The sequence below is a fragment of the Erpetoichthys calabaricus genome, chromosome 2, assembly GCF_900747795.2.
Source record: "Erpetoichthys calabaricus chromosome 2, fErpCal1.3, whole genome shotgun sequence".
In the NCBI taxonomy this organism is placed as follows: domain Eukaryota; kingdom Metazoa; phylum Chordata; class Cladistia; order Polypteriformes; family Polypteridae; genus Erpetoichthys; species Erpetoichthys calabaricus.
This window is the reverse complement of record NC_041395.2, coordinates 72,275,678-72,291,405: the sequence shown is the minus strand read 5'-3', so window position 1 is coordinate 72,291,405 and position 15,728 is coordinate 72,275,678. Positions and strand designations below refer to the sequence as shown.

Genomic DNA, 15,728 nt, shown 5'->3' with positions numbered 1-15,728 from the left:
ACAGCCCTGCAGACTCCTGATGCCTCACCCCTGGCTATCAGGTTGGTTTTCATGTCCACTTCTGCACTAAAGCAAAACTTCCATTCTCATCTCCAGAAACACTCTCCATGTCTGTGTCTCAGCTCAAACTTCATTCACCAGGCCGTTGAGCCCTGACCCAAACTGCCCTTCTGATTCCTGACTCCACAGCCATGAGGTTCCTTTAAGCCTCATCCTAGTGTCACTTCCAGCGAGCCCCCAGAGCTCTGCTCTTTCCCCAGGGATTTAACTCTAACCAGCAGCTGTTGATGTTCCTCGCCTCATCCTGGTCTCCCAGTTACCTTTAAAGGGAGATTCTCTCTGGTAGCCTTTCAGCTGCCTGCTTTAAAAGAGAGAATTTGGTCCAAATCTCGCCAGTCTCTCTCATGTCCTGCCCTCTGACAAGATGGAGGTTTGGGAGTTCCTCACCTTCAAAAATGCTTTACAGTCTCATCTTTCAATCCACGTATCACCCATTACAGGCCAGGAGGTTTCCTGTCTCCACTTTGCTCTCCATCCTAATAAAAGATCAGACATCTCTGTCACTTGCTGGGCTGCTAGTCCTCTAGCACCTTGGAAAATATGGCACACTCTCAGACCATGTTTCTTTCTGACTGGGGCTGATGCCCCTCCCTGCTACCCAACAACCACCTAACCTATAGGATGTACCGCCCTCTGGCAGCTCCTGCATTTCCATACTGGCATCTGCATGGCCTCTGTGACGGCGGGTATGGCTCCTAGTATGGGAGTCTGTTGTGTGACTTGCAGCTGCTCTGCGCCAACCTGGTGGTGTCCCTGCACATGGCATCTTCTTACTTGCCAGGCCCCCCTTTGTCAAGTCCTTTTTGAAAAGGACACAACTTGGTGCCAGATTATTTATAATCCACCACTGTAAATGCATTAATTTTACAAACCTAATTTATTCCAGTACAGATCTATGGGGAGTATGAGATATTATAATGGAAACAGAAGCTTTTGGCATATAAATAATGCTTTGCAATTTTTGACCCTCAGATTAAAAAAGATAAACAAAAAATGCAAAATTAAAAATACATATTGGGAACTCACAGGACAGGGGAGCTTCTCCTGCTTAGTCCTAACCACACTGAATGCAGTATCATCAAACCAGATATTTAAAGATACCGTTAACTGCGCTTTCTGTTAAGCTGTTACATTTGACAAATGTTATGCACTTTTTGATACATGCTAATGTGCCGTAGGACCTCCTAAAGAGCAAAGGAATACTTGAGAAGTGAAAGCTACCCTGTCTGGCCCTGCATCAGACATTTTAAAAATGAACATAAGAACAAACCAGAAGCCTGTACAGCAAGGCTAGCCCTGGAGTGAAAGGCTGCTGATTTTCAGACTACGTCTTTTTAGTTTGGATGAACAAAATAGTGTGGACAGCTAAGAACATCAGCAATGTAATCTAGCAATTAATTTTTATTTTATGTAGGCCTCCTTCACACAACACAAGATCTTTGTAAATTTACAAAAGTGAACCAATGAATTGTTCAAATTTGGTGAAGGTTGCATAACATGAGGTTCAATATGATCAATATAATTACACCCGGACAAATGATGATCTCCATGGGAATGAACACCAGTAGGTGCCAGGGTCCAGCAGAGCTGAATACAGCAAAGAAGGGCATGGAAATAAAACCGAGTGCCATTATGAACAATGCTGCACATCCTCTCTGCAACACCGAGTACTCTGAGCCAACAAACTGTTCAGTAGAAGTCTGTCAAAGGCTGCTACTGGGGCTCCTTTATACCAACAGCGATATGCCATCTGTATATAACGCCCATCTATCCCATATAGTGCCTTTTCTATCTATCTATCTATCTATCTATCTATCTATCTATCTATCTATCTATCTATCTATCTATCTATCTATCTATCTATCTATCTATCTATCTATCTATCTATCGTATATACTCACGAATAAGTCAGGTCTTGAAACCCGAAAAATCAATCATAAAATCAGGCCCCGACTTGCATGCCCTTTCAAAAATATGACACTTAGATTTTTTTTTCACATCTTCTTTCCTCCTCCGGTCTCACACCAGTTTCTCAGACACATCGAATTTTGTTGCAGCAGCGCAGTTACCAATTTCTTTTGGCACTTCAACGACATTTAATTTAAGACCATCTTCATATTTTCTTCTGATCGAACGCTTCATCGTAGATAAGGGATGCTCTTCCAATAAAGGTGTATGAGGGTGTGAGATACAAAAAACACAAAACAGTGCAAACGAAACTTCAGAATAGTTCAGGTATTACCGTGTGGTCACGCAGGCACAATACATAGTTTAAAAAATGGCTGTGTGCTCCGTGGTTTCACTCTCAGGTGGATGTTAGCATATCATAATCTCTTGGACCAACAGTGTCAGTTTTCCACTTTCGACTTATATGACCGACATTATAAAATAATGTAAATTAATACGGTAAAATCAAGCCCCAACTTATACGCAGGAGAACTTCAATGTGAGTATATACGGTATATCTACCTATCTGTCTGTCTGTCAGCTGTAGTCGTGTACAGCGAAATTCCTATTTGCATGTCTGATTAATATGCAACCCATCAGCACTCTCCAGTGCCTAACCCAATAAAGCTTTAAAAGGTTTTGTACCAGACTACATCAGTAACCTCTTTTCTGGTTGAAGTGACATATGGATTAATTAAATTACTCAAAATAATCAAGTGATTTTGCACACTTAAATATACTAGAGAAGCTAGCTTAGTACAAACTACACTAACAAAGGACTACTAACTAAAATTAAAGGCATAGAGTAAGATCTATTAAATCTATATATTGCAATGGATAGAGAGACTGTAAAAAGCCAGGAAAAGTGTTGGGGTTCAAGCGGGGCAACTCCATTTAACTGGCAAAGCAAAAGTAACAGAAACAGTGAACACAGCACAAAATAAAGTCAGCCAACAGATCAGTCAGTAAGAATCTCTCATTTTAAATGAGGCACAAAGTCAGAATCCTGGGGGACCACCCCTGTGAGAAGCAGACTCCAAACACATCCCATTCTGCCAGGTACACAGACCTTTAAGTGAAATCAGCTCTCATTTTAAAGCCGACTTTTCTCCCCTTATTTGCCATTTAGAGCTGTGCAGTTCCGTGGATGGTGGGCTTACAGGAACAGCGGGACACATCGACTACCCTGGCGCACCACAGCAGCACTATGGAAACAATGAGTAAGTGATACCAGCCATTTTTGGGACAGGATCACCTTGTTATTCCTTTGTGGCACAGATGTACAATAACTCTAAACTTTGAACTTTTTATTTTTGGATTTTTTTTTGATAATTTCAGGATTATATTATTGAAAAGGTGAAACTGGCCATGCTACATTGGCCCTCTGTGGGTGTGGGCCCTGGCACAGTATGCAGGTTTGGCTCTTAATGGGACCTGTGCCAGCGCTCCAGCCCCCTGCGTCTCTGAATTGGATTAGGTGGGCTTCAGAGTGTTGAAAAAGACAGAGCTATTAGTATCTGTCACTCTCCTCAAACACACCCAAGTGAGATGTGCGCACTTTGTACCTCCAGAGTTAATCCAACACTGAGCTGCAGTGCGTAAAATCAGCGGCACACCACACGTTTAAAAGCTCCAGCCCATCATAAACGCTCACAGTTTTAAAGCTGATTGCATTTCCAGGTATTCACTTTAGTCTCATACAGTAAGGCTCCCTTTGTCCCCTCCAGACCCTGCAGTGTAGCAAGTGCAGGCTGAACGATGAGCGTCACTTTAGGTCTAAGCTGAGGTATAAACAGACACAATGAAACAATTTAAAAATAAAACGCCTGACCACAATGGCACTGAACTGATGCAAGGGTGGCTAATAGGCATACGTACTCTCCACATCGACGACGGCATTCCTGTCCCCCCAGAGCCCGCATTATGTGGGGCTATGTTGCTATGATTCATTCTCACAGCAATTACAGAACTGTAACCATAAATAAATAAAATCAATGAGGCAGCAAAGAGACTTTTGTGGGGGTCAGCTGATGGTATAAAAGCAAATTGCTTGTGGCCGCTGTCTCAAGGAGTTAGGCTGGCATATTCAGGTGTAACTTGCATCATTAAAAAAAACAAATATATGAAACTACAAGCATATCACTCACAATTTACAATACGCCTCCTACTAGTCACAAACGTCAGTAAAATCCAAATAAAGCCTCTGTTGAGGTCCACTTAGGCAGCGTCAGGTGACTCACTCTGCACTGATGGTGGTCCCAGGTCCAAAGTGTCATTAAGGCCACACAGTTTGTTGAACTCTGGTTACGCAGCAGGGAACTGATGGTAGCCCCTTTTTGAAAATGTTAGGGGGTGGCACATAATAAAGGATTGCTTTAGGATGTTTTCTAAGCATAGAAAATCGCAGGGCACATGTAATCATTTATTAGCAGTTTTTAACAAATAAATAAACAGTACCTGAACTGGAAAGTTGGTCTAGAATTCTGTTTTACCAGAGATCCCATTACATCTGCGAGAATACAAAATCAAATCACACATTCAGGTCACTGGACCCTGACATTTTCCATTTAATTGAGATATTCAAGCAGGGAGGACTTTCACCCGTTCAGATGTTTTTGTGTGATTCCAGAGGGAGTGCGACTGCAAAGATGATTTAATGGTGCCCCCTGCTGGTAGCAAAGCAGGCTGGTGAAATGTTCAGCTTATATTTGCATTACATTTTATGTTTCGGTTCCTTCACTTAGCACATGCTTTTATTCCAAGAGTTCAAACATAACTGCGAAACGTCAGCTTGTGGACTGCCTTACATCAAGTGTCACCTCAAGTGAAGAGCTCCAAACCGAAGAGCACACAAGAGAAATGACATTCATCTTAGCTACTAGGAAAAGAGCAAAGCTCCAAGTTAAACTTGTCAGAAAAGATCTGCTAATTTTATTATTTGCAAAATTATTTTTCTGGTATGATTATTAAAGGTTGTATCAGCACAGAATAAGCATGTCTCAGTAAGTGAAAGTAGTGTGGACTTTGTGGCAAAATGTTTACTGTGAAGAATCCTTCAGTATAAAAAAATACAGAAATAGAAAACAAGGAACAGTGAGGTGATGAAAAGAAACTCATTAGCCAAGGCTGACCAGGCTGATGTTTGAATATCATCTCATCTCATGTCATAGCATATCATATCATGTCATGTCATGTCATCTCATATCATGTCATGTCATGTCATCTCATGTCATCCATCCATCCATTTTCCAACCCGCTGAATCCGAACACAGGGTCACGGGGGTCTGCTGGAGCCAATCCCAGCCAACACAGGGCACAAGGCAGGAAACAATCCCGGGCAGGGTGCCAACCCACCGCAGGACACACACAAACACACCCACACACCAAGCACACACTAGGGCCAATTTAGAATCGCCAATCCACCTAACCTGCATGTCTTTGGACTGTGGGAAGAAACCGGAGCGCCCGGAGGAAACCCACGCAGACACGGGGAGAACATGCAAACTCCACGCAGGAAGGACCCGGGAAGCGAACCTGGGTCTCCTAACTGCGAGGCAGCAGCGCTACCACTGCGCCACCGTGCCGCCCCATATCTCATGTCATGTCATCTCATATTATATCATCTCAACTCATCTCATATCTTATATATAAACGTCTATGTGTGGAAGTGTGTGTGTCTGTCTGTCCGGCCAAGAAGTGAGAGGTGGAGTTGGGGTAAGGGCTTCACCTCCGAGGATACACAAGCGAGGCCAGCACATCAGAAAAAAGAAACCTCAAAAGAAAGACAAAGTCGCTTAGCTGCTAATACACAAGCAATGCAAACTTGTCAGCAAAACCAAACCTCCTAGGAGAGAGACGCCCTGAGTAGTTCCTTTCAATTACCTGACATCTCTACATTTCAATTATTTTTTTTTTGATGATTTCAATATTTTCTAGGACCCCGGGCTTTTTACAGTATGGCCTTACACAGCTAGTTTTCAAATAAATATTTAATCAACTTTTGGCTCACAGTAGGCTGGAATGTTTGAATATCAGTTACTGTTAATAATGATAATATGCTAATAAACAGCAAGTAGAGAAGAGAATGCAATTATAAATTAAATAAGTGGTCAAAGTTATTTCTTTGCCAAAAAACGAAGGTTCCAAATCCAAGAACTTTGCAGGTCAGCCTTCATCCAGTGTGCGCTTGTATTTCTAAGTTCTATAATAATAATAATAATAATAAATTTTATTTGTATTGCACTTTATATTTTAGCAATCTCAAAGTGCTACAGGGTCAAAAATAAGAGTCTATAAAAATACTTTAACAAAATGTCTTTCTAAAGAGATGAGTTTTTAGGTTCTAAGCAGGGGGCTTGAGCACGACTGTAACTTGCCCCACGTTTAATATTAAATCTCTTTTCACATTGACTCGTTTCATATACTGTGGTCTATGAGGTGCCAGTGGGTGTTATGGTGGCCTGGTGTCCGTCCTTGTGCCAAGCACTAATAGGACTAGCTGAGACCCCATCCACCTTCATAAAGTCAAGTCAAAATTTATTTATAAAGAACATTTAAGGGCACTGCAGTGCTACACATGAAAACAGATACATAAAGTCAAAGACTGATGAATGAAAGTTAATAAAAAGAAGTAAACGTAAACAATTGACAAATAACAATTAGCAGCACATAAAAAACACATCATGAGCAACTAAAAGCCAGGGAGAAGGAATGTGTTTTCAGTGAAGATTTAAAACTTGACAAGCGGCCATCACAAAAGCTCAACCCCCCATTTCTTTCACCTTGTTCGTGGTAAGGCCAGTAGCCACTGGTCAGATGATCACAGGGATCGAGAAGGGGTCAGACAGATAAGCTGGGGCCAGACCATTTAAACACTTAAAAGTGTGCAATAAAGTTTTAAAATCAATTGTAAGACTGACAGGAAGCCAAAATAGGAGTGATGGGTCAAGTGTCTGTGTGTCTGTCTGATTGCTGTATCTCTGCTGTCCAACAGAGGGCACATCACACACATTAGCACTGCGTTTACGAGTCCTGTACTTGTAAAAGAGACAAGGACACACTGCACTGCAAATGTTACCACGGAGGTCCACGTTGATTACTTGGATTTCACAGCTCGCCTTTATCTACGACGTGTTTAGACTGCAGTACACGTATGTCCAGTAGGAGTACAGACAGGTTAGGTGGTCACAAAGTCAGTCGGAGGAGGGAGTTGAACCCGCACCTTTGGCAGGCCTTGAGGTCCCGTGTGTTAGCCACCCCACCACTCTGCCTGTTCGACTTACTCTATTAGTTGTTTATAAATATAGCCGCTTATTTGGATTATTCTACTTCTTTTTTTTTATTATTATTAACATTTTTACTCGCATTCAAAGCATTTTTGCTTTAGGTATGAAATACTTTCCATAATTTGAACATGTTCATTTTGTTGATTACGTAAGAACTATCAAGTTTCATTTATTCTATACAGCATACTTACTGTGTTACTTGGTTGGGGACATCCGCTGATAGCACGTTGCTGCACCCACCACACAATGAACCATCTGGATTGGGACCCGAGTGCAGTGGGTGGCACCTCAGCACCACACTGGAACAGTGTAAGGTTTTTTATGGTGGCTGGAGTGCCAGTCCTGCCGCCAACCCCCAAGTTTTCCCTGCACTTATTATTTGGCTGTCTCCATTATTTAAGGTGACTTACAACATCTGAGATACAATTTTGATTCTCTCCCCCCACCCCAGTTGGAGTACAGACAGGTGAGGTGACGTGCTGATGGTCACACAGGGTCAGATAGTCAGTAGCAGGATTTGAAGTCCAAAGCCTTAACCACCACACCACCCTGTATTGACTGTACGTGTACACTTGTGTGGTACACTCTTTCAAGTTACAGGAACACAAACAGGTCACGTGACGTGATCAGCGTCACATGGTGCATCACAGTGGGGAGTTTGAAGAACTCCAATTCCTGATTCATAAAGGCACTCTGCCTGCTGAATTCCATAAATTAAAGTGTCATTTGAAAATGGACTGCACAGTGGCACTTTGGGTAGCACTACTGCCCCGTGGATCCAGTGTCCTTGGCTTGAGCCGCTCACCCTGTCTTTGTCTTTGTGGGGTCTGCATGTATCTCCCTGTGCCTCCATGAGTTTCCTTGCTGGTCCAAACAGACATGCAGGTTAGGTGTGTTGGTGATTCCACATTGGGCCTGCATGTGTGTTTGTAGACCCTGTGATCGACTGGTAGAACCTGTGTGCCCAAGGAGGCTCAGATAGCCTCAGACACCCCCTGAATTGGATTAAGTGGGGGTGACAAAGCTATGGTAGGTTTATACATTATTTGTTCCTGCTACTGTTTAACATTTAAAGAAAATGCGTCTTACTGCTGCTGTTTTTCTCTTCGTTCCAGAATGTGTGTCTGGTCTATAAATGTTCCAGATGGCAAGCATATACTGCTGGAGTTTTCGAAATTTGACCTGGAAGCAGAGGCTACTTGCAGCGCTGACTCTCTAATGATCTTAACTAGCAACAACATATTGATTGGTAAACACACGTACCACCTTAAACGTTCATTTTACTGTTCCATATCTCATATGAGTTCCTCTTAAGCATGTCTTGATTTGCTATTGCAGGGCAGTTTTGTGGCAGGAATAATCCTCTGCCCATGCTCATTGAATCAAATAAAGTCTTCTTGAAGTTCACATCTGACTTTAGTGAATCAAGGACAGGATTCTCTTTGACCTTCAAGGCTGTGGCGCCACATTCTCAAGCAGGTATATTCAGGTTTATGTCTTTTTACTTAGCCATGTTTACACAAAAACTTGTATCCATATACTGCAGACAAAAGCAAAAAGTCTCGCCCGGACATATTGACCATACTTAGCTAAATACGTCTCTACAACCTTAACACCAGTGCTGGTTACTTGCCCCCTAAGCCAAACTTATTACTGCGCCAACCGACTGTTCGGTAGCTAACCCCCATGATCTGCACCCTAGGTGAATTCCTAATTGGCCTTAATGGTGGCACCGGCCTGCTTAATGCTTTGCTACTTGTGATGTTTTTTTTTGTTATAAAGCTGCGTTTCAGTGGGGGAGAAAGGATATTGTGAAAGAAAAATGAACTGCTTGCAAGCTACTCAGGGTTAAAAGCTGACAAAGCTGTTTTGCTATAGAGAGAGGTTAGAAGCACCACACTAGTTCAGATGGAGTGGAACTGTCAGAAAGTCCTTTGTCAGGTTACACTGTGACCTCTAATGGCAGAATATTAGAAACACTTGTAGAGCGTTTCTTTTCCATATTTCCGGGTGGTAGTTCAGGCTTCGTACGTCATTCGTTCCTTTGTTTACTTGCTGCACGTTGTGAGAATAGTTTGTCCTTTTCTCCTATCACTTGAGCCATTAATGCTGTGCGCCCTTGTGGAAAAGTGAGTCTATTATAGATAATTTGATATAAAGAGGTTCAAAATTTTGTTAAACTTACACGGGCAGAGTATTTAAAAGGTGTATTTGTATGTAACGTTGTGACTTAGTGTATGTATTTAATTTTGTTTAAAGACCACAGCAACAGGAATTAAAGTACTTTCTATATTTAGATTACGTTTGAAGTTAATCCTTACTTCGATATTTGGAAAGGAGAGTTTACAAAAGCAAAGTTGTACCACTGGAGAGTTAATAGCGGCACCTCCCGTGGCCAGACATCTGATCGTGTCTACTGTCGTTTGGACTTTATCTCACCGTATTTCTTACACCAGCCTGTCGTACCGAGGCCAGCCCTCAATTATAGGAACAGTATGATTCCTATACCCTATACCATATATACAAGGGGGGACCCAAAAATAACCGGAAATATTTTTAAAATGTGTTTAATTTAATTTTCTGTACAAACTACAATTAGTCTCCTTCAAAGTACTCTCCATTGGCGGAAATACACTTATCTAACCGTTTGTTCTATTGTTCGAAACATTTTTTAAATTCGTCTGAAGTAATGCCCATTAATGTTCTGGTCGTTTCTTGTTTTACCTCTTCGACGTCAGCAAAACGCCTTCCTTTCAAGTCTTTTTTCATCCGAGGGAACAAAAAGAAATCACACGGAGCTAAATCTGGTGAGAAGGGTGGGTGGTTCAGGGTTGTCATACCGTTTCAATAACAATAGTTTCTGCAACACTTTTTTCAAGAAGAAAACAAAATTTCACTGCTGCGCATTGCTCACGACAATCGACCATCGTAAAAAAACGACGCTTGCACAAAACTACTTTTACAAAAAAATTCACTGAACACAAGCACAACCTTCCAGATTGATGGCACTTGGCAGACTGACTTATGAGGAGTGTAACTAGATCGCCCTAGCGGCCCAACCACATACTACAAGTACCAACCTAACAACAACAAAATTCCGGTTATTTTTGGGTCCCCCCTCGTATATACCATATATCCTGTATGATTTTTATGGTTGGCTGGAGTGCCACTAACCCCCAAGTTTTTTCCCTGCAGGGCCTACATGCAGGGCTGTATATAGATTAATGTCATACCCAGGACGGAGCAATTGCAGGTTAAGGGCCTTGCTCAAAAGCCTAATGTAGCAGAGTCACTTTTGGTATTTATGGGCTTCGAACTGGTAAGCTTCTGATTGCCAGTGCAGATCCCTAGCCTCAGAGTCACCACTCCGCCATTTTGCTATAACGGCAGGTTATTCATACAGGCATCTGTCATAAGACAGGGTGCAGTAAGCTGACCTACGACAACTTATTCTTTAGGAACGCGTATGTTAAACACTGGAAAGATGACCTTTCTTTCTTTAGTGCCCCATATGACACATACACAAAACAGAAACGGTTGACCGATTTGCGCAATGGAAGATGAAATGCTTAGCTAAACGATACTATGCTGTTTTATAAGTAAGGGGAAGGGGGAGGGAGAAGATATAAAAAAGCCAACTGAAAAAGGGGAGCTCTGCTCTTCTGCCTTGCAACCCATGAATCCATATACTGTATACTCACCGGTGCCTGAATAAAGACTGATTTGATTAACAACTCCTGTCTTCCTCGGGGGTTGCTTCCACAATATCCTGGAGCACTCGGAATGGTGGTCTGCCACAGCTGAGATGATTTCCAGTTTGTTCATCATCACCCTCTGGCATAAACTTAACAAGTCGGCTCCGCTAATTTTGGCTTCATGTCTGGTAACCTACTGGAGCTTTTTTCAGATCTGTATTTGTCAGGCCACTAGACCAGGCAATGGAGCTGAAAGTGATAACAGACTGGATCACACTGTGATAAAAGGACAGCATGAGATCGCTGTCCACTTTCAATGGAGAAATGATAGCTGAATGCATTTGGCACAGAATGGTAGCGTATCGATATTCTACTTTAGGGTATAAATGGTGTGAGGTCCTAGTTATGTACGTTAATTCAGTTGCTCTTTCTACCTACTCTTCCAGAAGAGTTCTTACAGTAAAAGTGACATCTTCCTTTTGAACGCATTGCTCTTACTGATGTTTCAGGCCGGTTTACATTTACAGAAGATCGGACAACTTAACAAAATAAGGGCCAAATGCTGGCCTGTATGTGGGCAGGTGCAACTTCTCCACTTCTTGGTTATGCATTGTAACATTATTTGAATTCAAAACTGTGCTACTGTATGTCACAAAAACAGGGCATTATAATGAGATTTGTGTAAAAAAATATAAACGGAGCAAGTCCAAGCATAACTTGGCAGATAAAATCTTATCTCAGGTTGTTGTACTTTCTCATTTTAAGAGATCTATTCAATTGTGAAAGGCAATGAGCCATTAGGCACAGCAGTGGTGCCACCAGATGGGTGTGAGGTCGGTATAACTGCCTGTCTCTGTAGGGTTTGCACCTTCTCCTCACATTCTAGTGTGTTTGCTCTGGTTATTTTATCCACTCGTCCAAGCCACTTTTTGAGCTGACGTGCCCATTATGGGGACGTGCAGAGGTGGAGGCCATCTCAGCAGCATCTGTCAGAAGGAAGAAACCAACCCTGGATGGCCACATGGTAAGATATCGTAGGGCACACTGTCATGCTGTCCAGTTGACATGTACTCAAGGAACACCTAATGTCCACACAACAAGTGGGCAAATGAAGCCCCAAGGACATGAGAAAGAGACTGTTAAAGCATCAAACACACATAAGACCTGACCAAATCTGGCTGGGCCTTGCTACATGGTTTGAGTTGCTGTTTATCAAATGTGGTGGTACATCCACTTGCCAACTAACCAAACGCCACAAGCGCCAGTAGCTTTCCCAGCCATATCCCAAACCCTCTCCTTATCGCTTCTCTACCTCTATGCCAGTCCAGCCACTGCCTCAAATCGCTCCTTGACTCTAAGTTTAGTGAAACAGTGCTAAAAAGTGGCCTTCAAACCCTTATGGGGTTAGAAACACACTTTCAAAGTACAGAGGCCTCTCCTCAGAGATATTTCTGGTGGTCCAAGGTATCCATTCTGAAAAGTACAGCAGGACAAAAAGCAGTTTAATGGAGTAGTCATCTAATGGTTTGGAGGAAACTCTCCCAGCCCTGGCACCGGCAGTTGGGCTCTCCTTATGTTGGTGCCCACCTTGTAATTAGTACACCCATAGGCCTGTAGAGTTCATTATCACTATTGGGTTACTTAATCGCTTGACTCCTAATGTGTCTGTACTGAACACTCCTTCACAAACCGACAACCTTTCACTTTATTTAAAGTGCATATTTTAGTTGTTAGTACATACCACCCTGACATGAGCGATTATGAGTTGGTAAGTTAATGCTCAGACATGCTGTGTGCTTCCATCAATCTGCAGATTCTGGCTGTGGATCAGTCGCTGTGCTCTTGACGGAAGGCACCATTCAGACCCTGCACTACCCAAGGCTGTATGAGTCGAGGTCGCACTGCCACTGGATTATCCAAGCTCCCAAGGACCACATCATCAAGGTACTGCCACTTGGTCAAGTGTCAGCCACATGTGTAACTGATTTCTGCTTTCTTTCATTATTTTTTAAAACTTTTGGAAAATGAAATGAAGACAGAAAAATGTCTTTCTAAAATGAACAAAAGATGGGAGTGAAAAGTGCCAACCAAGTAAGAATTTCAAGGAAAGAATGTGAAAACTTTGCTATCTTGGCACAGTGTAGTAAAGTTCGTACAAATGATATGAAACTTGTCCTTCATAAGTTTCCAGCGGTGTCCCTGTGAGTTTAATTTAAAGTAACATCTGGGATCCACTGTTTTAAATCATTTCAGTCACAACCGCTTTTAATATCTCTTTGCTTAAACTGAAAAGGCTCAGCTTCTTTGATCTTTCCTCCTCCTGCAGTCCCCAGAATCAGCCCAGTCGCTCTTCTCTGCACCTTCTCTAGCACTGCAAAGTCGCTTCAGTAAACTGGAGACATAAATTTAACAGAGACCTCCAGGAGAGGCCTCACTAGTGTGTCATATAACTTGACTTGTACCCCACACATCGTGACTTGTTAGCTTTTCCATTACTTCTGAACACTGTCTAGATGTGCATTGTGTCTCCTCGGCCCTTCTCACAATGGCTATATTCAAATTTCAGACCTCCCATGGTGTATTCAGTCAAATTTTTACTTCCTACATTCAATACTTTACATTTACTGACATTAAATTTCGTTTACCACAAATCAGCCCAGTCCTGTATGCTGTAATGAATCAGCTGATTCAACATTATACTGTATCTGTCCTTCCACAACTGCAAATTTGACCAGATTACTTGCGATATTCTTGTCCAGATTGTTTATGTATATTAAAAAGACCCTCGGCCCCAGCACCGACTCCGGAGTGACACCACTTTTACCATCACCCAACTCTGTGAATGTTTCCCACAGCGTATCCCTTTATTCCTGCCGTTTAAGCCAATGTTGTTCCCACTTTTATACAGCACCCTAAATTCTCCCATATTTTAGTTTGATGCCTAACCCCTCAATGCCTTTCTGAAAATATAACTAAATAATATTATACTGTATGCACCTTACTGGTCATTAATTGTTGTTGCTTCTTCATTGAATTCTGACATGTTAGTAAAATACGACCGCCCTCGTCTAAACGTATGCTGATTGGCTCCTAAAACTCCTGGTCTTGCCATGTGCTGCTGTGCTGCTTTTCCTTAAGAAAGATTCACTTCCTGTGTTGCATGTTAAACTCACTGGCCTGTAGTTACTTGGATCAGCCCGATCGCCTTTTTATACAATGGGATAATATTTCTTAGCTTCCAGGCTTTAGGAGTTTCCCGAGTGTGTGGAGTAGTAGGGTGTTGTACCGTGTTAGCTATTATGGATGTAATGAGAAGTCAAGCAAAATGACACCTTTTATTGGCTAACTAAAAAGATTACGATATGCAAGCTTTTGAGGCAACTCAGGCCCCTTCTTCAGGCAAGATGTAAAATGTAAGATTACATCTTTGTCTGAAGAAGGAGCCTGAGTTGCCTTGAAAGCTTGCATATCGTAATCTTTTTAGTGAGCCAACAGAAGGTGTCATTTTGCTTGATTTCTCATTTCACCCAGTGTATGGAAAAATATAAAATAATGTAAGGATACCACTTAAAGATGGGGTGTTGTTCACTTTCAGGCTTCCATATCCTTCAGTTTTCTAACCCATTTACATAGTTCAGGGTCATGAGGAACCAATGACCATCCCAGCAGCACTGGGATCCAACCCTGGACAGGGCGTCAGTCCCTCGGTGGGCACACACATTCATACACAATGTCGGATGTGGGGCACGAACACCAAAACTCCATGCAGACAGCATCCTGGCCCAGGATTTGAAACAAGGACTCTGGACGTGTGAAACTGGAGAGATCTCCAGTATCTTCAAGTGGATAACCAAAGGAATACTTATGAGCAAAACAGCCAGCTAATTTCTTTTTGAATTCACCTCAGTTTTAAAAATCCTCCTCAGGTGGTCCCAGTGCTGCTCTTCAACCACCCCTGAGGCCGCTCGCTTTCTCTTACCAGTGTATTAATAAAAAGCGTGTATCTACAGATAATTGCACTCCTGGGTTTCTCGAAGGATGTCACACTTTCTTGTTCAAGTAGCCCTTTGTGTTTATTTCCAAATAAATTCTTTTTAGTCCTCAGAGAGTTCTTCTGTTCATCTTTTATCATTTTTTTACTTTGCATTTGTGAAGGGATCATCATGGAGGGATCATCTAAAACACCCCCACATGATAAGGGACTACTCTGGCGTGTTTGATGGGTTTATTCAAACAGTAAAATCAAACCCTTTAAAATACAAAAAAACTCTTCCAGATGAGCAAAAATGATCACTATGAGTTTTGACTGTCCCCTGAATTTTGTGTTCCCAGCTCAGCTTTGAGGATTTTGAACTGGAGCCTTCGGACGACTGCACCTACGACTCGCTGAAAGTTTACGGGGATGCAGTAGAATCTCAAGAACTAGGTAAAGTCTAGTCGACAAATGTCAAAAAAAAGTTAGCAATTTACTGAAATGACAGATGTTAAGAGTTACTTCATTTATTTAAAAATCCAAAATGACATCCGTGTGGTCTAATTTTCACTCCATTGTTATTGTTCAGTTAATCCAAACGATTACTTGATTACTAAACTGAATTCTGTATAATGGTGGCACAGTGGTTAGTGCTGTTGCCTTAAGAATTCAGCATCCTGGTTTCAAATATCCATATCCAAGGAGAAGAAGAAGAAGACATTACATTTAGATAGCACTTTTCTCACTTTACATAGAGAGTGGGCAGCC

The 15,728-nt window shown here is 42.1% G+C and overlaps 1 protein-coding gene across 2 annotated transcripts in view; it reads left to right on the top strand.

Moving 5' to 3' along the window:
• Window positions 1–15,728, top strand: part of LOC114645281 (ovochymase-2) — a 60,003-nt gene that overhangs the window by 17,134 nt on the left and 27,141 nt on the right. For both annotated transcript variants that reach the window (XM_051922765.1, XM_051922764.1), the window contains exons 8-12: window positions 3,137–3,227; window positions 8,408–8,541; window positions 8,631–8,771; window positions 12,801–12,931; window positions 15,320–15,413. In XM_051922765.1, coding sequence (XP_051778725.1) covers window positions 3,137–3,227; window positions 8,408–8,541; window positions 8,631–8,771; window positions 12,801–12,931; window positions 15,320–15,413 — 591 coding nt within the window. The remainder of the gene's footprint in view (window positions 1–3,136; window positions 3,228–8,407; window positions 8,542–8,630; window positions 8,772–12,800; window positions 12,932–15,319; window positions 15,414–15,728) is intronic.